The sequence below is a fragment of the Triticum dicoccoides genome, chromosome 6B (genome assembly GCF_002162155.2).
Source record: "Triticum dicoccoides isolate Atlit2015 ecotype Zavitan chromosome 6B, WEW_v2.0, whole genome shotgun sequence".
Classification (NCBI taxonomy): domain Eukaryota; kingdom Viridiplantae; phylum Streptophyta; class Magnoliopsida; order Poales; family Poaceae; genus Triticum; species Triticum dicoccoides.
In genome coordinates this window covers 8,120,568-8,143,824 of record NC_041391.1, presented here as the reverse complement: position 1 = coordinate 8,143,824, position 23,257 = coordinate 8,120,568, and the positions used below count along the sequence as shown (strand labels likewise).

The following is a 23,257-nucleotide window of genomic DNA, read 5'->3' as shown; positions in this document are numbered from 1 at the left end:
TGACCTATAAAATCAAAGGGGCAGTGAATCATTTCCCCATGCTTCCATCCCTTACTCCATTGCTCAAAGCTCACAAAACTCCGACTCCCCCAGATCCATCGCTAAGCTTCTTTCCCTCTCATGTATTCCCCAGGGCCGATGGCCGGCAGAGGAAAGGAGGCCGTAGCCACAACATTCGATGCCGAGTTGAAGGGGTAGTGGGTGCCTTCCAACGTCATCACAGGAAGTCCTACCGGCTGCATGTTGCGGTAGCTGCTCCTCATAGCAAATACGAGCATGATGGTGAGCACCATGAAATGCCCAACTATGTACGAGCCTTATTAAAAGCATACACTCCTACAGTGGATGCCACAAGCGAACCAAAATTTACTTGGGGGGGGGGGGGGGCAATGGCCCCCTTTGCCCCCCCATGATGCTCCGACACTGTTCATGATGATACTACCCTGCATGGTAGTACAATGCTTGAGAAACTTCCCTTAGTAAACAATGCTTTAGAAACAGATTTTGATTAAAAAACGAGGACACGTTAGTTCATACCATGATTGTAACGGCGGCACAAACCACGTTAGTTCAAACGCGAGACAGAGGGAACCCTCACTAAAGGTTGGCGCGAGTTGGGCCGGTCCAGGCACCTGGGAACAACAACATTGTTTTTTTTGCTTTGTTTTAATTTCACTTTTTTTTTCGTTTTGTTCATTTTGTTTGTACTTCCAAATATACTAAATAAATATATTACAAAAAAATCGACATAATTGTTTTTCTCAAAATATTGATAAACATTCGAAAAATATTAAATGCATAGATAAAATGTTTATCACCTACACAAAAAATGTATACAAATAAAAAATAACATGTGTATGAAACAATTTGATCATAAATGTTGAGCATGTATTAAAAAATGATGAATTTCCTTGACCATGTACATAAAAATCTTAATCAAGCATTTGAAAAAAAATGTTGAACCAGTATTTGAAAAGTATTAATCAAGCATTTAAAAAAATGTTAAGTGTATATATAAAAAATGATGATTTTTTGATGATGTATATAAAATGATTAATCAAACATTAAAAAAAATGTAGAACAAGTATTTGAAAAATGTTAACTGTGCACAGAAAAAAGTTAGTCTTTTATTTGAAAATTTGAAAATGTTTAAAAGTGTGTATAAAGAAAATGTTGACCATGTATTTAAAAAAATGTTAATCTTGTGTATGATAAATGTTAATCATGCAACTGAAAAATGTGTATTGAAAAATATCGACCATATATTTAAAAAATGCTAAATTTGTATTGAAAAAATGTTAAACGTGCATAGAAAAATGTTCTTGACAGTTGACATAGACAAAAATTTTAGAGTGAAAACTAAAAGAATCATAAGAAAAAAAAAGAAAAGGAAAGAAAAACAAACAAATGGAAACCAAACAAAAAATAGAGCAAAAACGTCTGAAAAATCCAGTCAAATAGAAAAAAACAGAAGAAAAAACCTCTATGAAAACTAATGAAAAAACCTGCTCGATTCACCTCAAGCAAGTAGCACGCCTACTACTCCCTCCGTTCCAAAATAGACGACCCAACTTTATACTAACATTGTACTAAAGTCAGTACAAAATTGAGTCATCTATTTTTAGAACGGAGGGAGTACCTACCACTTACGCCGGCTCCCAGGAGACCATGATCGATCTCTGCTTCTCCCCTTGTCCTTCCCTACCGTCTCACCAGATATAGTCTAGTCGCCGTGGTCAAAGGGAGCTCCTAATCCGTGCTTCAGGCGCCCGATCGCGTGAGCGCCCCCTTTTCCTTCCCTACCGTCCCGTGGTCAAAGGGAGCTCCTAATCCGTGCTTCAAGCGCCCAATAAAATCTTTGCGCCAAAAAAATCAATCAAAAAATTGAGTTCTTCAAGATTTGAACTCGCACCCTCGCATTCCCATACAAGTTTGATCAAGCACTACAGCCACTTGACTCGTGTGACTGAGAATAGCGCCGATGATGTAAGAACATCGAAATGTGCAAAAAAAATTAAAAAATCTAAGTGTTACAACAGACAGTATTGTGCAATTAAATTCTGCCAGCACACGAGTCAAGCACCGATAAAATTTTTTCAGTTAGAAGTTCATCGATTTTGAATTCTTATATCATCGGCCACTACAGCCACTTAACTCGTGTGACTGAAAAAAGTTTATCAATTTTGAAATGAAAAGTTCATTGATTTTTTTAAAAAATCACCGAATGTGAAAAAGAATTTAGTTGATTTTGAAATAAGTTCATCGAATTTGAAAAAATATTCATCAAATTTCAGAAATTATCAAAATTTAAAAAAATCACCAGATTTCCAAAAAAATTCACCATTTTTAAAAATTTCACCAAAAAATAATTAAGTTTAGTGACTTTTTTTATAAAAAAAATCATATTTGAAAAAAGTCCAATCAAATTGAGAAAGAAGTTCATGAAATTAAAAAAATTTCGTCAGATTTGAAAAAAGTTCACTCATTTAGGAAGAGAAAAAGGAAAACAGGAAAAAAAATAAAAGAGAAAGAGAAAACATAGGAAACATTGAAATGTAAAAAGAGAAGTTTGTCTGCACAAACGCCAACTTAGCGTAGTGTTTAGTGCAGTTCAAGAGATCGCGAGCTCGCAAGTCCGAACCTTATCTCCCGCATCGGAAATAGCTTTTCTTGATAAGAGAAAAATAGCTAAGCAGGCCGGCCCAGCCTGAAAGGCTTCAGGCGTCCGTTTGCAAAATGCACAGTAACGACTGCTAGAAGTGTCAAGTAGGAAGAGCTGTTACGAAACGAAACAGTGTCCCTACCAAAGACTGCCACTAGCAGACATCGCCTAGATTAGGCACGTGTAATTAGTGTACAAAGCACCGAGCGGACGTGCCCGTCCACATGGACGCCTTCTCGCATGCCAACTGCCATCTATTGTAAATAGGTGCATCTACGGAGGCGTCCCGAACTCTTGTATGAATAGGGCTTCGCCCACAATCAATAAACACAAGTTTCTACCAATTCTTACACGATATCAGCATTAACGCGTCCCAAACTTCTGTATAAATAGGGCAGCGCCACTGCATGGGGTCGTCCTCATCCTGAAGCTTGTCGACACTATGCGCCATCGGCGGCAGCCGACAGGATACCATGGGGGTGGCGGTGGAATGGGGGGAATTGACCCCAAACGCCCCACCTCCCAGTCCCCTTATCTGCTTCAACAGCGGTGCCACCATGAGCCTGAGCCGAAAGGTCTCATGGGTTGTGACCCACGTTGAAACGACCGACAGAAAAAAAAAACCCGATGAGTTATACACTAGTTTGCAAAAGCCCTTGTATTATCAGGATTTCACGCATTAGTCCAACTACTAGTACTATTTTAGTGTTGAACCTAAAAAAGTACTATTTTAGTGCTTGTCATGTTTTAGCCCCGTAAATTTGGGAATTCGCAGATAGGTTCAACTAGTGTTGTGATTAAGTACTTGTCATGTTTTAGACCCAGTATCTCAGTGTGATTATATATTATATACTCAATTATATAGTGTATTGATGTCTTAGACCTTATTATGTCTATGAATGATTATATGTTCAATGTGTTTACAATTTGCAATGCCTATAACATATACAAATGGTACAATAATATCATAAGAAACTGTTTGATGGTTAACGGAACGAGTAGAGAAGAAAATTGTCATGTTGCAGTTGAGATTCATTGTTCTTTGCAACTAAAATATTAATTCGCCAATCAATTAAGTCCAAAAATGCATATGAAGCGCACACACATGTCCCGTGGGCCGCACTGCTACTAAGTGGGGCCCACCAGCAGGCCCCCGTGTATCCATAGCAGTAGCGCGGGGTCTATGACCCACGCTTCTGCAATCTTATTTGTTATAGCGCATGTTTTAGACCCAACGATGCTGCCATGGCCTGTCCCGGGGGCACGGTTTGGACCACTTAGCAGTAGCGCGGGGTCACAGTGCCTGCGCTACTGCTACAGTTTACTTGAAGCGTAGTGTTTTTCCTCGCGCTACTACTACTTACCAGTAGCGTGATCCCTTTACCCCGCGCCACTATTAGGTGATTGCCTACGGTGTTTTCCTAGTAGTGACGACGTGTCGTCCTTGTTGTCAGGTGGTGAGAAATGCCTCAATTATCCATCCAGACATAGTGCTAGTAGATTGTTTAGCTCAAACCTTTGTTACCATACATACATAAAATTACATTCAACCCATGCTAGGCATCATCAGACTGATTTCATAAATGAGTCGGCTCGCCTGCTGTTCGATCTCCCCGCGTAACCGTTTGATAGGTCAACACAATCTGACGGGATCCCTATTTCCTTTGCTTTCCTCGCATCGTGCCATCTCGTGTTGTGCCGCTCGGCTCATAGAGCCAACCTTCTCCAACGACGTCACCTCCTGTACCATAAGATGTGCCGGCTGCCTCACAGAAACTCGTTGCGTAACAACTGGTGACGCACCCGTTGCATCTCCGGCGATGCTCTTCTTGCCTCATGGTGTGCTACTGCGAGCAGTCGGGCTCGCTACAACAGGTGATGTTACAATGACTCCATCACAACATCGTCGCCGACCTATCGTCGCATTGAAGCATCTATCACCGGCGAGGTCCTTGAGTTGCAGGGTCGTTGCATTCCATTCAAACTTTTTTTGACAGATTATTTACTAGTCATCCGTGCAAAAAAAAGTAGAAGAAGTTTTTTTATGTTTTTTTTAGTAACACAGGAAGTAGATACGTGGGCTTTTCTTAAATGATAGATTGGGTTGGGCTTGGATGGATGGGCTAACATTACAGTGCCTAAAAAAAATCCAGATAAAAAATCAGATCAGAGAAAAAAACTCTAAAAAAAATCAGATCTGAGAAAAAAAGCTGGCGGTGGGACGGACGGACCCGAGAGAGAAAGGAGGAGCGGAGCCGCCGGCGACCTCACCTCGCCGCCCCGTCTGCCGGCGATTCGAGGTCCTTCCTCTTCTTCTCCATCCAATCTACTAGCTACTCCCATCTTCTTTTCTTTTTAATTTTTCCCTAGTAGAAAACCCTAGGAAGATTTTCCCCTCCTGAATCCTGATTGAACCATAACATATTCCTCCCCTGCTGCAGCGGTGGAGAGAGAGGAGAAGACACGATGGATCCAGGTGCTGAGATTCCCCAAGGCCACGGGTAAGATTCCTCTCCATTTTTGCGTGCCCTGCTTTGTGTATGCTGGATGTTCATATGTGCTGGTTGGATGTACATATGTGTGTTGGATCACTTTCTTTTCTTTTCTTGTCAGGGCCGATCCCATTACCGGACCGTTGTGTGTGGACGACAGGAGGCTGCGGTGTTCCGTGCCGCAGGCCGGCCCTATGTCCAAGGTGCTTGACGACGACAACCTCCTAATCGAGATCCTTGTCCGCCTCCCGCCGAAGCCATCCTCGCTGCCCCGCGCATCCGCTGTATGCAAGTGCTGGGGCAGCATCCTCTGTGACTCCGTGTTTCTCAAACTCTTCCGCAAGCACCACCGGAAACCTCCTCTGCTCGGCTTCTTCAACGGGTTTGCTAACCGCTTTGCTCCCATCATGGACTCGCCCGACCGCATCCGTGCTGCTTGCTTCTCCATGCCCAAGAGAAGCACACCATACAAGGACTACGGAGAATACATGGGCTGCCGCCACGGTCTCGCTGTTGTAATTAACAAGCATGAGCGTACTACCATCGTGTGGGACCCCCTCACTGGCCAACAACATACCGTGCCTTTTCCACAAGGGCTCGATGATGCCTTTATGGGGAGTTTATGTGCCTGGCATGGCGCGGTATTGTGCATTGATGCTGAATATGGGCATGTCCATGGAGATTGCTTGTCGAGCCCGTTTAAATTGGTTTTGGTCTGCACTGGATTTTCTAATACAGACGCATTTTGTTCTCTCTACGACTCGGCTTCTGGTGTTTGGGGAAATATTTTCTCGACGACGATAACAACTGAAATTTCTAGGTTAAGGCCCAGCATCCTAGTCGGGAATGCGTTTTGCTGGCTGGTTTCTAATGGTGAAGTCCTTGTGTTTGATTTTGAAATTCAGAGCCTTCATGTGATTGAGAAGCCGTCAGACAACTATGTTACCGACGGTTGTTTTCAGCTCTTACGGATGGAGGATGGTGGACTTGGCCTCGCTGTTTTGTCGGACTACACCATCCAATTATGGGAGAGGAAATCTAACTGTGATGGTATTGCCGGATGGGTGTTGCTGCAGAAAAGCATTCCGTTGGAGGGAATATTTTCAAGGAGAATGGATCCTCCTGTCTGTTTCGTCGGGTATGATGAGGAGACAAATGTGATTGTTTTCGCTACGATGGTTGGCAACTTCACACTCCAACTTGACTCAATGCAGCTCAAACATATTGTTAAAAGAAAATTCATATGTTGCGATACCTTTTATCCCTACACAAATTTCTATACTGCAGGTAATAGCTCCCTGTCTACATCACAAGCAAAACTCCAATTGGTTAGTTTCGCTTGGATTCAGTGCAGTTAGGTTTGATCTAGATATATAGGAATACACGTGTTGTTTGGTTCTTTGTTGGTCTGCTGATAGTATCGCCACACTACATTAAAGTAGAACAGGAACATAACTATTGCTTTGACGATTGGCCATTGCTAAATGCTAACTACATTTCGATGCTTGTAATTATATTTTCATCAGAATGTAGTGAAACCATCTGCTGTGTTAAATAGGTAACCAGTTGGCACATCTGGAAGCTTAAAGCTTGTTATGTTTCTCATTCAATAAATTTCCTTCAAGATTAAAATTTATCTTGATCGATCTTGATACTCATCGTCAATTCGTAATTTTTATTGGAGAGTATTAGTAGTTAATTAATTTCACATAGTACTATGTAAAGCTTGTTTTGTAACTCAGGTTTCCCAATCCGTGCATATTTTGTTTTGGTCTTTGGTCAATACTGGTACAAAGTCACTGGACAATAAATGTGGATAAATGCAATGCATTTTTTCTGAACATGTACACTATACAATCTTTCCGTTCTTGTTTTGGACCTGACAATAGATGTGGCTTCATTTACTATCCTTGACTCAACTCTTTTTTTTCAAAATTTCATTTGGATTGGGCTTCTGTTGCTTGTAGGCAGGGGAGTTGGGTTGAAAGGGGTGAATTTGGAACTGTGAACAGAACACATTAGATCTGCCAACGTGCTATCTTGGTCGAACAACTTAGGTAATTTTCTCTTATCATATATCCTTTTTTTTGCTTGGTTATCTAATCTACAAGATGATGCATCATCTATTCTTACATGTTCAAGAAGCATGCCGCTGAGTAGAGATACCAGACATCTTTGCTTTGTACTCCGATCCTCTCATGTGCACTTGGTACATAAAGTAAATCTGGAATGAATTAGCAATCCTGGAAGTTCAGGCTTTTTCCTCAGATGATAGGTGTTGAGTCACTGATATTTTAGTTTCTGCTGCGATCATATGTAGTTACGTAGCCAGATTGCCAGAATCTTGGAAACATGTTACCATAATGGTTCCAATACAAAATAAAGGCTCTCTTATTGTTGTCCGTTTGTAGTATCAGTTTATCTATAATTCAGTTTTGCATTTATTTTGTGTGTAATTTGCACTATGGCAAAGTTAATGTTTATTTTTGGGGATCATAAAAAGTTTTTTTCTTCTGTGAGAGAGTATTACAGATTGGTTTGACTAAGATGACATTGATTGTTTGGCAGGTATTAAGAGTTAAGGTTGTTGAGACACAGCCATGGCGCAGGGAAGTCTCTTCTATTTTGCTGAGACACAGCCATGCCTAGTTGATGCTCAAATTGTCCTGCTATGTAGTCTCTAGTTTCTTCTATTTTGCACGTCATGTCATGTGATGTGGTTGATGCTGAGATTGCTCTTCCATGTAGTATGTAGGCCGTTCTACTTTTATGTACCTGTCCTGTGAAGTGGACTTATTGGATTTAATCGTGTGATGTGAGGGTGGTTAGTGGCTCGTAGAGTTGCTTGGATTAATGCTTGACCCTGTGATGTGAGGTACTAGTAAGGTGGATGGGCAAGAAGGAATAGGCTCCGGCACTTTACACATGCTCTTTCTGAATAAGTCTCCGTAGTGATCTAATGGTGGGGAAGACAATGCTTGTACATGCGCCCAGGTGCTGCCTACTTCGAAGGAACAAAGACATGTACAGTCTCACCTTCATTGTTCGGTTGCTACATACTCCCTCCGCCCATAAGTATTTGTGCTAGTCCGTTTGAGCGACAAGTAATTCCGGACGGAGGGAGTACATACGATCCTTTAGCACCTGACATTTCTTTTCCTTACTTTGGTCTTTCTTGGAGGAGACAAGTCAAAACATTGTTCTAATTAGAAAGGAAACTAAGGGTTTTGATGCTTTTTGGGTCCAAATGTGTGCAATGTATTTATACGGGCCTGAGTTGTGTTTCGCTCATTTTTGGAAGCTAGTCCAGTTCTGGATCTGTAATTGAAATTTCTCTCGCTTCTAATTATACTGAAATTTGTTTCCGGTTTCAGATTTACTACTGTAGTTCTATATGCCGACTCATCGCTATGTACTATCTTGACAGTATATATCCTGGTTGTGTTTAATTTCAATTTGCGAATAGTATTCTTATCTGCTGAATACCATTTGTTGAGATCATTAGTATGTGGACATGAAGCATTGAAATCCATTTTATACGGAAAATATGAACAGAATGTCTTTCGGATAGACAAAGGTTCACCCCTAGGGAAATATTGCCTGCCTAGCTAGTGGTTTAAACAAAAACAAATTTTGAAAGCTAGTACAGTTCTGGACCTGCCGTTGAAATTTCCCTTGATTCGGATTATACCGAAGTCTATTTCCTATTTCAGATTTACCACTTGCAGCTAGCAGCCTAGCACCACCTTCAGGGAACAGAACCAGTGTCTCGCCTACCTAGCTCAGGTCAGTCATTTCAACCTAATCCAACACAAGAAACAAGATTTTAGCGTTAGTTGAAGCTATATCCCGGTTTGATTGAGTTCCGCATCCCTGGCGCTTCCGAGGAAGCCTATGGTACGCTGAATGGAATGCAGGTGTTGTATTAGTCTTCCTATTTTTGGGTGATGAATTTGGATCAATACGATTCACATTTCTGTTCTGTATTAGGAATCTACTGGAATATGACGTATGCTCTCTGGCATGATTTAATTTCGCATTACAAGCATGCCAAGCAGTGCTCTGTATTACATAAAATTTATATCTGGCATGCTGAAGCTTATCCTTCTTCCTTGGAAATATCAGCTAAGAAATCAACTCATGGTTGAAATGCATTCAGGGTGACGCTGCATCCAGGCCTAACGAGGACTTTGTGGTTGTCCAGGCCAAGTCGGCTCTGCTCTCGACGCACGCGGTGGTTGCCTGGTTCGAGGGAGATTACGACGATGTCGAGGGTCGCTGCTGCTTTTGCGGCCAAGGTTGGTGCGCTCAAGGCTGACGTGAGCGTTGTTCAACACTACCCGGAGCAGTACCTCGTCCACTTCATGTTGATATGACCACGTCGATAACTGGCACTATTAATCCAGTGGGTCGTTCAAGTGGGCAACGATGTTTCCATTATATATAGAAGTTATAGAAGTTACGTGCATGCATACTATGGCATTGATAGAGATGCACTCACGCAAGGATGTGCGTCTGCGGTGCATGCATTGAAATACTCATACACTAGCACGTTTGGTTAATTTACATTTTGGCTAGAGACTAAGAGGAGCACGATGTATTTGCAGGAGAGGAGCACGTTCTGAGTGATTTGAAATCTAGAGTTCACAAACCAACATCCTTCAGATCCCTCTCCATCTAATTATTACCTAGTTATTCCGTTCTTCTTTTTTCTTCCTAATTTTTCCCTGGTACTAGTAGAAAACCCTAGCCAGATTCCCCCGGCCTAATCAAACCCTAAAACATTCCTCCCCTGCTGCAGCGGTGGAGAGATACGAGAGAAGGTGCTGCTCATGGATCACCAAGGCCAAGGGTAAGATTCCCCATCCAGTTCCTCTCCCTAGTCATTACTTTGTGTATGCTATATGCTTTATCAATCACGGATGTGTATATGTGTGTTGGATGTTTTATTGAAGAAATCAGTCCATTGACTGCATATGTTCGTGACTGCTGTTTCAGGGTCGATCCCATTGCCGGGCAACCGTGTTTGGATGGCAGCAGGCTGTTGCGTTCCGTGCCGCTGGCTGGACCCGTGTCCGAGGTGCTCGGCGACGACAACCTCCTAATCGAGATCCTCGTCCGCCTCCCTCTGATGCCATTCGCGCTGCCCCGCGCATCCGTCATATGCAAACGCTGGGCCAGCATCCTCTCCGACCCCGCGTTTCTCAAACACTACCGCAAGCACCACCAGAAACCTCCTCTGCTCGGCTTCTTCGATGGGTATGCTAATCGCTTCGCTCCCATCATGGACTCGCCCGACTGCATCCCCGCGGCTTGCTTCTCCCTGCCCGAGAGCTGCACACCAAACAACTACCACGGAAAATACATGGGTGGCCGCGACGGCCTCTCCTTCCTAATCAATGAGCTGAAGCGCGAAACCATCGTGTGGGATCCCCTCACCGGCGAACAACACAGCGTGGCTTTTCCACCCGGGCTCGACGATGCCTTTACGGAGAGTTCATGCACGTGGCACGGTGCGGTGTTGTGTGCTGATGTGGAAGATGGGCATGTGCACGGAGATTGCTTCTCAAGCCCATTTAAATTGGTTTTGGTCTGCTTCGGTGGATATAATACACGGGCATTTTGTTCTGTCTACGACTCGGCATCTGGTGTTTGGGGAGAAGTTTCCTCGACCGCAATAGGACGTGACATTTTTGTGTTTAGGCCCAACATCCTAGTCAGGAATGCACTTTTCTGGTTGATTTTTGGAGGTGATATCCTTGTGTTTGATTTTGAAATACAGAGCCTCGATTTGATCAAGAAGCCATTAAACTACCTTCTTACCGACTGGTGTTCTCAGCTCTTACGGATAAGGGATGATGGACTTGGCCTCGCGGTTTCTAATTTGGACCTGACCATCCGATTATGGAAGAGGAAATATAACAGTGGTGATGGTGTTGTCGAATGGGTGTTGCTGCAGAAAACCACTCTACTGGAGGGGATGCTTCCAAGGGGGGTGAATTATGCACTATTCGTCGGGTATGATGAGGAGACAAATGTGATTGTTCTCGCTACGATGATCGGCAACTTCACCCTCCAACTTGACTCGATGAAGATTAAATATATTGTTAAAAGGGACTACATATGTTACCACACGTTTTATCCCTACACGACTTTCTATACTGCAGGTAATACCCCATATCTACATTGCACAAGCAAAAAGTCCAATTAGTTTGTTCCGCTTGTATTCATTCGAGTTACTTTTGAAATGTGACTGCGGTAACATCGTTCCCCAGCTTACAGATTGAACTAGATATATAAGAATACATCGTGTTGTTTGTTTCTTTGTTGGTCTGGTGATCCTATGCTGATCTAATTTCTTATTATTATAGGTCTCCATTAAAGCTAGAAAAAGAATACAAATATTGCCTTGATGTCTGGCCATTGCTGAAGGCTAAATACAATGGTTTCCACAAAGGAGCCCTCGAGCCAGGTGACGTTGGGCATCTTGCCCAGCATGGCACCTCCGCACTCCGCTTGCCGACCGCCCACAACCTTCGGCTTGACATTGAAGGTCTTCAGCCATAAGCCGAAGTGGGGCTGGATGTGCAGGAAGACCTCGCACACGACGATAAACGCTGAGATGTTGTGGATGAAGTTCGGGGCCAGATCGTGGAAATCCAAGCCGTAATAGAACATGAGCCCCCGGACAAATGGGTGAAGAGGAAAACCCAGTCCATGGAGGAAATTGGGGAGAAACACCACCCTCTCATGGGGCCTGGGGGTGGGGATAAGCTGTCCCTCATCTAGGAGCCGGTGCGCGATGTCGTTGGACAAGTATCTGGCTTTCCTCAGCTTCTTGATTTGCCCCTCCGTGACGGAGGAGGCCATCCACCTGCCTCCCGCTCCGGACATGATTGGAGAAGGTTGAGGTGGGAAGTGCGGACTTGGGCGCTGGAGCTCGAGTGCGCGGAAATGGATAAGCAAAGGAGGAAGAAGGCGTAGGTTGAAAGGGTGGATCCTTATCCCCTTATATGGGCGGCCGAAACTATGTGCCCTCACCAGCCTAGTAAAACTCGCTTATCTTCCAAGCGCCGCAATTAATGGCGCTGTTGGGTTACCCACGCCCGTATTGATGAGAATCCCGGAATAAGGGGACACGATCTCTGCTTTGACAAGACGTGCCAAGGAAACCGCCTCGCTAAACACGCTGAGGTGGGACAGTAAAACGATTCGAATACAGGCTTGGCCGTGGCGTGATGTCACACTACGGAATACATCAGCAGATTAGATTTTGTGTAAATATTATTCTCTCTACGGTGGTATGTGGAACTTATTTTACAGAGCCGGACACTATCCTTGTGTTCAAACATCTTCTATGAAGTATTCGGAGGAGGACCCGCCTTGCAATGCCGAAGACAATTTGCGCGCCGGACTCGTCGTCATTGAAGCCTGGTTCAGGGGCTACTGAGGGAGTCCTGGGTTAGGAGGTGTCCGGATGGCCGGACTATGACCTTTGGCTGGACTCCCGGACTATGAAGATACAAGATTGGAGACTTCGTGCCGTGTCCGGATATGACTTTCCTTGGCGTGGAAGGCAAGCTTGGCGATACGATATGTAGATCTCCTCCCATTGTAACCGACTCTGTGTAACCCTAGCCCTCTCCGATGTCTATATAAACCGGAGAGATTTAGTCCGTAGGACGAAGAACAATCATACCATAGGGTAGCTTCTAGGGTTTAGCCTCTCTTATCTCGTGGTAGATCTATTCTTGTACTACCCATATCATCAATATTAATCCAGCAGGAGTAGGGTTTTACCTCCATCGAGAGGGCCCGAACCTGGGTAAAAACATCGTGTCCCTTGTCTCTTGTTACCATCCGCCTAGACGCACAGTTCGGGACCCCCTACCCGAGATCCGCCGGTTTTGACACCGACACCTAGGATCTGGTGTTCCAGATCGGCTGCGGTGTCGTTTCTCTCTTGGGAGCATCGTTTGCGGAGCAGCGCTGGTACTCAGAGGCAGGAGGTGGAGCGGCTTCGTCTTGCACGGAGCTACGGTGGAGATGTCAAGTCAAGCCTGACCGACAGGTGCTACGCTTTGTCATGCCTGGTCGGCAGGTGCTACGCACGACAGATCTTCCAAGGACTTCAAGCTGTGTCGGCTGGTGATACCTGGCAGCATGGCGCTGAGGTGTAACAGTGGCGACCGCGACGTGCTCAGCTATTTGCGCGCAGGGAGGAGGTGTCGTTGGGCGCCGTGGCGGCGTCGACGATAGCTAGACCGAGCAAGGTTGATGCATCAATACAGTTCTGAAGATGAAGCGGTGGCAGTTGGCGGCCGCAGCCTCTGAGAGCACGCCAAACCAGTGTGTGCCCCAGACCCGGCAAGTGGCTAGGTTGGGGTCTCAGGTCTTAGATGTTAGGCTTGGCTGCGATGTCTGTTTGGTATTAGGCCCAGACTATCTGCGCTCCTTCATCAACTGGATAGGTGTAGCGACAGTTTGTTGCTTAGACGACGGCTTTAGTCTTACTGTTGTATGACTTTGTAAGGTCTTGTGAGAATAATTAATAAAGTGACCGTATGCATCACCCAGATGCAGAGGCCGGGGGTCATCCTCCTTTTCTAAAAAAAAAGAATATTAGTATTTTACTCTGACGGATCATATGTACTTGTGCAGCAGAACAATTTGAGAACATATCAATCAATTGGTTGAAGGCTGTGTAGTAGTGGTACCAACTACAAGTTAGTTGTTTTCCAATTGTTGGCCTGATGTTAGTTTTTCCTAATGGAGCCGAGATGATTCGTCTTGGGATATTATTGTATAATATGTCTGGAAAAATGAGTTGATGTTTATTGTTGCAATCATGCACAATTGTGAGATATGACTCTCGATCGGCTTTTCGGCGAGTGTGCCTTGTTCAAATTGGTTTTGACTGATGATATCGGTTGTTGTGCAGGCATCAGGAGTTCTCTTGAGTTGCTAAGACGTGGAATTAACTATCTGCTTACCTTGTTTGTCTGCTGTGGCCGCTGACATGGTCTGACGCTGAAATTAACCCTATCTGTAGCATCTTAGTTGTTCCATCTTGTACCGTTGTACGCCGTGGCCGGTGAAGTGGGCTAGTAGGATTTAGTTGTGTACTTAATTTGCAAACTTGTCTGTAGTATTATTATTCTCTAATATCTGCAGCCAGTAGTCAAGTTATCAGTTTGGTTAGTGTCTTGCTAGTTGCTTCAGAATCTTTCAGTTATTTGCTATGCTGTGTGTGATTTATTTGGTCAAGCAAAGCCCAACAACTTGATCTTTGTTGGCATTTTTCTGTGTGTCTCTTTTTGGTGTCGTTTGTGTGCATTCCGGCTTCAGGTTTCTGCTACTGAATGCTGGTCAATACCCACGGTTGTATTTATATCCCAGACACTGAATTCAGATTTCTGCTGCTGCTGATGAAAGTGGAGCCTTGTTGACTGCTGCTGCTGCTTCCAAACCCAGAATAAATTCTCGATTGCTTTGCTGTCTCTGTTAACCAAAAGAAACTAAGAATGTTTAAAACCGCTGATGTTTGAGTAATTTGTGTCTCCTGCTTGATGCTTATGCACTCGGTGTATGGATATTTGTCACCAATAACTTGTTTTCATGCTTATTAACTTTAGTTGGATTTCTTGGTTGCAAGGCCAAGATACAGAGGAGATGTTTGCCTGGTTGATTGAGACTCACTTGGCTCTTTCTTGGAGGAGGCAAGTCAAAATGAGCATTTGAGTTTTTGCCTGAACTTTGTTTGACTGAAGAAAATTACTGATTTTTTTCTTAAATGCTAGTCCTATTCTGGATCTGTCATAGAGATTCTTCTTGTCCAGTGTAAACTGAAGATATCTTCCAGATCATGGACTTGCCATTTCCGACATGTGCCCCATAAGTCGGTCATCCAGGAAAGCAGCAGAATGCAGCGGCCTGGCGAGAGAGCAAACTCGTGACTGCCGTGGCGACGTTCATCTTCTGGCCGCATCTTGTGGCCCGGGGCTACGTGTGCTTAAGGAAAATGCTGCCTTAGATCGTTCTTGCTGTCAAAATCAAAATGTTTGGCCGTGATGTTCAGCATTTTTAGCACGGTTTCAGTTTTCTTTGACACAGTGTGGTTTTATACATTTTAACCTTTGAATCAGGCCCTGCTCCATGATCAATTTCCTTGCAGTACACAGATATCACATTCACAATGCTGTGTCCTGCACTTGACCTGACCTTGTAGATTGCTTTTTTTTTTCTTGTTCATGCAGTCTTCAACGGCATACGTTGAATAGCTCAATTCAGTCTCCATCGCAAAAAAAGAAAGAGAGATAAATTCACTCATATTACTACTGTGTATTGGTCAGTTAGTTCATTACAACATAATACGACACAAAAAACAAGAAAGTAAAGTAGTTGAAACTCTGTACTGGTTAAGTAGTTTGGGAATCTTGCTCTGTTGGTGGTAGATCAATTGGAAGAAGCACAATAATTAACAGGAACATCAATGACGACTCGATCAACTGGAGGTGTCGCGCTCCAATTAGCAATTTTCTTCAGGAAACTTCTTCTATCCAGACTGCTGTTTACCATATTAACAGGAACATCAATGAAATAGCTCATGATTGTGCTCATCAGGTTCTCAACTCAAGAGTAGACTCTGTCCTTAGCTGTACTCATTTCTCTCAAAGCAATTCTCTTTGCCCAACTTTGCTTTATCTTCATAACTTTCAACTCCAGGGACATGTAATACACGTTGTACTATGCTTTTGAGATGAATGATATCTTGGTGCTTGGCGCCTTCTTGTGTTAAAAAAATTAAAATAAATAAAGAAACTAAAAAATGGTTCCCGAACTCAAGTTATTTGGTCAAACAATGATCAAAATGGGAGTTATAAATTTTACAAAATTGAAAGAAATAGGGGGGGAGGGGTTATTTTTGAGAAATATAAACTGTGCAAAAACAACTCGTTGAAATATATTACAAGAAAGTTAGTAAAATAAAAAAAAATGAGAATTTAGAAATATAAAGATATTCATGTTTTTTAAAATCGGGTATCACAAGAAAAAATGGAAAGAAAATATTTATGCTTCCACAAACATCATGATTTTCCTAAAAACCATGGTTTCCAAAAATGAAATTATCTCACAAAATAAAAAAAGAAATTATGCTTACTATAGTTGTCGTTCCCCACTCCCACTCTCAGTTGCGGACCGGAGAAGTTTCTAAAAAAAAAGCTGCGGAGCGGAGAAAGGAGGAGCGGAGCCGCCGGCGACCTCACCCCACCGCCCCATCTCCGACAGCCACCCACCGGCGATTCGAGGTCTGGCAACCCAATCTAGTCGTTCCTCTCCCTCTCCATCTAAACTAGTAACTCCCTTCTTCTTAATTTTTTCCTAGAAGTAAAAGTAAACCCTAGCTAGATTTCCCCTTCCTAATCAAACCCTAACAATCCTCCCCTGCTGCAGCTGTGGGGACATAGGTGCTTCTAATGGATGCTGTTGCTGAGGTTCCCCAAGGCCAAGGGTAAGATTCTTCTATTAATTCTTGCAAAACACAAATCTAGGCCCCCCTCACCCCCGCTCCCGTGACGCGCCCCGCACGCGCGTCACGGGAGCCCCATCTCCGCCGCCGGCGGGAGGCCCCTCCCCCCGTCCCCTCCTCCTCCTCGCCGCTGCCTAAGGGCGTCCGCCGGCAAAGCCCGTGCGGCGCTGGCGGCGGCAGGGCTTCTCCTCTCCCTCCCCTGTCGGGATCCCGATGGTGCGGGTCAGCCGCTCGCAAGGGCCAGGTCCGGCGAGCTCTCTGGTGGCAGGGTCGCACGGATCTGGTAGCTGCTGTGCTGGGAGGCGGTGGCGCGACCCTGCAGTGGTATCGGCGGGGGCTCGGCTGCGAGGCCGATCTGGTGGTGGCGTGGGCTAGGTCAGGCGCGTCCGATTTAGCCGATCTGCAGGTGTCATGGGTGGCGGTGGCCACTGCTAGAGAGGGCGCCCCCTCCTCTTCGACGGGGGGTGGCGCTGGCGCTGCGGGGTGCCGTCCTTGGATGCGCCTGGCGGCGAGGCAGCAACGAGTATGGTTTCGATCTATAGGTGGTGGCCTCCTGGTGCTTTGTTCCCCATGACCAGCCGAGATTTGGGCGCCCTTTGGTTCTCCCATTCTGCAGGTCGGAGGGGCATTGGGTGAGGGCTCTAGGTCGGGGGAAACCCTTGACCAGCGAGGCCGGTCACGATGTTGGCGACACCCATGGCGCCGTTCTCCTTCTTGTGGGCAACATCGAGACCTACACCTGGCCCTCCGCCTCTTGGTCCCGGGCGAAAGCCCAAAATCTCCGGATTGCGCGGCGGCGGCGCAATGGCATCGCTTTCTTCTTGAAGGCGCCACCTTGGGAGCTCTTCTGGTAAGGGCGAGGTGCGGTGGTGGTCTGCTGGTCTTCAGTCATGTCTATGCTCGGCAAATGTGGTGGGTGTTTGGGTCTTGGCCGGAGACGGTGGCGATGTATGGGTTTCCTTTAGGGGTGAGGTCACCACGGCTGTTGTCCTATCCCCGGCAACTGGTTGGCCTGTCCATGTGTGCTCGGGGGTGAGCTGCTCTGTCTGCCGACGGGACGGCGTCCTTTGATCCAGGACGAGAGGGCGGGGGTGCCCTTTTCGGAGGCAGCGACGGGATAACAAGTTTGACCTTGGGAGGGACAAAGTGTGGCTTTCCTCCGGTGGAGAATAGCTCCCTTGTCGCAGTCATTGATGCCATGATCTGAGGCTGTCGTGGGCTCCGATGTCCTACTGGTCCTTCGAAGCTCATTAGCTTTTTCGTGGAGTTATATATCTTGTCGATTTATTTTTGTTTCTTGTTGTATGGCCGGTTGTAATGTGCGGTTTGCTTTATATATAAAGCGGGGCGAAAGCCTTTTTCGGTAAGGGTAAGATTCCCAATCCAGTTCCTTTCCCTCTTCATTACTTTGTGTACGCTATTATATATGCTGGATGGATGTAACATATGTGTGAGTGCGGCACTTACTTTGTGTATGGTATATGCTCGATGGATGTGCATATGTGTGTGGGATAATGGGAGAAACCAGTTGATTCATTATTACTCGTTGTATGCTATGCTATTCTATTGATCATGGATGTGCATATGTATGTTGGATGTTTAATTTGCAACTTCCCTGATGTGCATATGTGTGTCCATTGATTACATTTCTTTTCATACCAGGGCCAATCCCATTCCCAGCTCGCCGCGTGTGGACGGGAAGAGGCGGCGCCATTCTGTGCCGCTGGCCGGCCCGGTGTCCAAGGTGCTTGGCGATGACAACCTCCTCATCGAGATCCTCGTCCGCCTCCCTCCGAAGCCGTCCATGTTCCCCCGTGTGTCTGTCGTATGCAAGCGCTGGGGCAGCATCTTCCTCAAACGCTTCCGCAAGCACCACCGGAAACCTCCTCTGCTCGGCTTCTTCAGAGGGTATGCTAAAAACTTCATTCCTGCCATGGACTCACCTGACCGCATCCCCGCTGCCCGCTTCTCCCTCCCCAAGAGCAGAATACCCTACCACGAAGATGAAGCATACATGGGTTGCCGACATGGCCTCTCTCTCCTAATCAACATTCATAAGGGCGAGACCGTCATGTGGGATCCCCTCACCGGTGAGGAGCGCATCGTGGCTTTTCCACCAGGGTTCAACAGTACCTTAATGGGGAGTTACTGTGGCTGGCATGGCACTGTATTGTGCGTCGATGCCGAAGATGGGCATGTCCACGGAGATTGTTTCTCGAGCCCGTTTAAATTGGTTTTGGTTTGCGCTGAGTACAATACACCGGCATTTTGTTCTGTCTACGACTCGGCGTCTGGTGTTTGGGGAGATATTTTCTCGACGATGACGATGACAGCTGGAATGTCTAGGTTAAGAAAGCCCAGCACCCTTGTCGGGAATGCACTTTGCTTGTTGATTTCTGGAGGTGATGTCCTTATGTTTGATTTCGAAATGCAAAGCCTTGGTCTGATCGAAAAGCCGGTAGAAAACCATGGTACCGACGACTGGTATTTTCAGCTCTTACGGATGGAGAATGATGGACTAGGCCTTGCTATTTTGTTGGACCTGACTATCAAATTATGGGAGAGGAAATCTAACAGCGATGGTGTTTTCGAATGGGTGCTGCTGCAGAAAACCATTCCACTCGACGGTACAGTTCCAAGGAGAATGGATTCTGCACTTTTCGTCGGGTATGATGAGGACGCAAATGTGATTGTTCTCACTACTATAACTGGCAACTTCACACTCCAAGTTGACTCGATGCAGATCAAACATATTGTTAAAAGAAACAACATATGTCTTGACACCTTTTATCCCTACAGGAATTTCTATACTGCAGGTAATGTGCCCTATCTACATTGCACGAGCAAAAAAGTCCATTTAGTTTGTTTTGCTCGTATTCGTTCCATTTACTTTTGGTACGTTATTGCGGTAACATTGTTCCTGTTATTAGGATTGAGCTAGATACATAAAAATATGTTGTCTTATTTGTTCCTCTGTTGATCTGCTCATCTTATGGTTATCCAATTTCTTGTTAATAGAGCTCCATTAAAGCTAGAACAGGAATACAAATATTACTTTGATGCCTGGCCATTGCTAAAGGCTAAATACAATTATGTGCTTGTAATTATCTCTTCATCAGAGGTGTTCTAAAAATTGGAAAGTGGCAATAGCTGCAGTAGTGAAACCATCTGAAGTAATTAAGAAATTGGAACATCTGGAGGCGGCTTAAAGCTTGTTATGTTTTCTTATTCACTATTTTTTTCCTTGCAAGTTTAAAATTTAACTTGATTGGTCTTCATAGAAATTGTCAATTCATAATACCATGTGGTCTATTTTTTATCGAAGAGTAGTACTAGTCCATTAATTTCACGTAGTACTATGTAATACTTGTTATGGAACTCTGGTTTTCCAAGCCGTGCATATTTTATTTTGACCTTATGGTCACAACTGGCACAAAACTCACTCGACAATAATTCTGGATAAATGCATTTTCTCTGAACATGTAAACAATTTTTCCATTCTTTTTTGGACCTAGCGGTATATTTGGCTTCATTTACTATCCTTGACTCAACTTCTCTTCGAATTTTCATATGGTTTGGGCTTGTTTTGCTTGTAGGCAGGGGAGTTGGGAGGAACTTTGAACACACTAGATCTGCTAACATGCTATCTTGGTCAAACAACATTGGTAATTTTCTCTTTATATACATTTATTTTTTCTTGGTTACCCAACTTACAAGATGGTGCATAGTCTATGCTTACATTTTCAAGAAGCATGCCTTTTGGTAGAGATACCAGCCATTTCTCCTTTTTCTGAGCCGTAGATATGGCTTGGCACACAAAAGCAAATCTGGAATTAGTTGACAATCTTGGAAGTTCAGTTTTTTTTGCCTCAGGTGATAGGCAGTGAGTCACCGATCTCTTAGTTTCTACTGCGATTGTACGTAGTTATGTAGCAAGAATCTTAAAAACATGTAAGCATATAGGTGGCAGTACAAACTAAATGTTCCCTTATTGTTGTTCTCCGTTTGTAGTATTAGCTTGTGTACTGGGATGATTCAGCTTTGGACATTTACTGTCAATGTTAAATGCTTATTTTTGGGGATCATACAAAATTGATTTTGCTGTGAGAGAGCATTACAAATTTGTTTGACTGGGATGTGTTCTGCAGGTATTAAGATTTAAGAGTTAAAGTCGGGTTGCTGAGATGCCAGCCATGGCTAGTTGGTGTAGTGAAGTACTTCAAACTGTGTGTCTGTAGTTTCTTGTATTATGTATGCCGGTGGCATGCGATGTGGTTGATGCTGAGATTGCTCTTCTATGTACCTGACTTGTCGTGTGAAGTCTTGTATATTTTTATCTGAGACCAGCAGACATTAGTCAAGTTGCATGCCTGGTTAGCGACTCGTGGAGTTGCTTGGGTTGATGCTTGACTCTGTGATGTAAGGTGGATGGGATAAAGCAGGTTACAGAGTTGGTTGCTGAATCCCAGCTACAGCCAGCAGTTGGGATAAAGCAAATCACAGCCTGCAACCCCATTCACAGACTTGACTCCAATTCAGCTACGCCCCCTGCTATCTGAACTTCTTCAGGCATTTCAGACTTGCTCCTTCCCTGAACCCTGATGCATCAGTACTGCTTACAGTCTGTTGAAATTTATGCACCATTGAAATTTATCTTGATTTGAATTATATAGAAATAGAATTCTGTTTCCTGTTCCGGATTTACCACTTGCAGCTACAAGTCACCAAGAGATTCTTCAGGGAAAACACAACCAATTTCTCGGTTCAGCCATTACTTCATAATCCTGTACAAGAAACATGAATTTAGTGTTACATTACTCATGAATGCATTGTTCGGTTAAGTCATTACTTCATAATCCTGTGTACAAGAAACAAGAATTTAGTGTTACATTACTCATGAATGTGCTGCAATTCGAAGCCTGTTAACTACTCGGCATCTCATATGGGAGTTGCAGGGTGGAGGTAGTTGAAGAAGCATCATATATACAATAATACAAACGCCATAAATCCTACGAGATAGATCCCTGCGTTTTGCTACTCTTGTGGTTTCTCATAATCCCTTGCAGTAGTTTCTGAATCTTCAGAACTATGCCTCTTATTTTGGGTCAAAGTTTGACAATATATTTAACTAGTAAATGGAAATTATATGTCATAAAAATTATACCGCGGGTAACCTCTTTTCAATATGAATCTAACAATATACTTTTGTAGCATAAACTTTATGTTTCGTCAGTCATATAGACGATCAAACTTTGACCCAAGGTACCGGAGGGCCAAATAAAATCCAGACGGAGGGAGTAGAAGACAATGCGTGCCATCGTTGCACCGTCTCTTTACTTACGGCTTGTTTGTCATCTCTCATTTCATTTGGTAGAAACCAAATGACATGGAATCTATGTTAGGCTTTCATTTGGTTGAAACAGAAATCCAATTAAGAAAACATGATTCCTGCCACATGGATTTAACAATTTAAATGATTCCTAATCATGTTCGGTTGCCATTTTGGCAAGAGAATTCTTTAACTCACACCAAGTTTGGCTTCAAAAAATGAGGTTCATATAACAATAAAAACTTCATATTTCCAAAATAAAACATAAGGCCTTTTTTGCATGTGTTGTAGTTAAAATTTTGACCGCCACCGATATCCAAGGGTTTCCGTCGGACAAGCTCCCTGCCTCCACCACCGAAGCAGCCAGCAGCAACAATAGAGGCGCATGCACGCCGGAGATCGAGGGATAGGAACGCCTTAGATCTGGCTAGGAATGCCCGGGGGCTCCCCACACCATGACCAGCGTCCACCGAGATCTCTCTACCCGTGCAACCGAGGGGATCCAGCCAACCTCACCGACGAGCACCCCCTGCCACCGTAGGCCCGCCGTCCCCACCAGCAAGGCCTCTGCCTTAGATCCGGGCTGTTGAGTATAAAGATTATTAGGAAGTATAGAATAGACTAGGATATGGTCCTGCCTTGTCTTGTACTTTAAGTTGGTCTTTGTACTCCTATATATATATATGCCTGCGAGGATCAAGCAATACAACAACAACTATTCCACCAAATTCCCTCTCTCCTTTCTAGCATGGTATCTGTTTTCGGGTTCTAAACCCTAGCTGCTGCCGGGGCGGTCGACCTACATGACCGCTGCTGGGGGCCGCGCCGCCCGTACCTAGGTTTCGTTCGCCGGTCGTGTTGACCGGCTGCCCTAGAGAGTCTTTTTACCTAGCCCTTGCTCCGGGTTTTTTCGCTCTCTCGTTGGTCGTTTTGATCGGCATTTTTCTTTTTGGTTTTCGATCTATACTTGATCGGTTTGCGTCAACCGCCGCCGCCGTCGACCCCTGTGCGCCTCTACTCTAATACCGGCCCGACCGGCCGGCCGCTTCACCGACTCGACGGCCTCGCGCGACAGGCGGCCCCTTATGGCCATCGTCCGCGCGTCGGCCCGCTCGTTGATCTACCCGGCCATCGCCGCCCTGTCTCCGAGTTCAGTGCGGCCCTCCGCCGATCGAGCAACATGTTGCTGCTGCGTCGCCCCGTCGGGCCGCATCGCCACCGCCCCGTGGTTCTCTCCATGGCTG

The 23,257-nt window shown here is 44.8% G+C and overlaps 2 protein-coding genes and 1 pseudogene across 2 annotated transcripts; all 3 read left to right on the top strand.

The window, feature by feature from the left end:
- The first annotated feature begins 4,918 nt into the window (after window positions 1-4,918).
- On the top strand, window positions 4,919-8,402 carry LOC119325791. Its single transcript, XM_037599519.1, has 5 exons — window positions 4,919-4,962; window positions 5,104-5,163; window positions 5,276-6,441; window positions 7,122-7,211; window positions 7,723-8,402. The coding sequence occupies exons 2-4, from the start codon at window positions 5,129-5,131 to the stop codon at window positions 7,160-7,162; spliced, it is 1,242 nt and encodes a 413-aa protein (XP_037455416.1). The 5' UTR covers window positions 4,919-4,962; window positions 5,104-5,128; the 3' UTR covers window positions 7,163-7,211; window positions 7,723-8,402.
- Window positions 7,755-10,835, top strand: LOC119320517 (annotated as a pseudogene).
- Window positions 10,836-18,302: 7,467 nt separating this feature from the next.
- LOC119320516 lies at window positions 18,303-21,311 on the top strand. Its single transcript, XM_037594582.1, has 3 exons — window positions 18,303-19,500; window positions 20,281-20,349; window positions 20,833-21,311. Exons 1-3 carry the CDS (start codon window positions 18,303-18,305, stop codon window positions 20,844-20,846), a joined length of 1,281 nt encoding a protein of 426 aa, XP_037450479.1. The 3' UTR covers window positions 20,847-21,311.
- The last annotated feature ends 1,946 nt before the right edge of the window (window positions 21,312-23,257 follow it).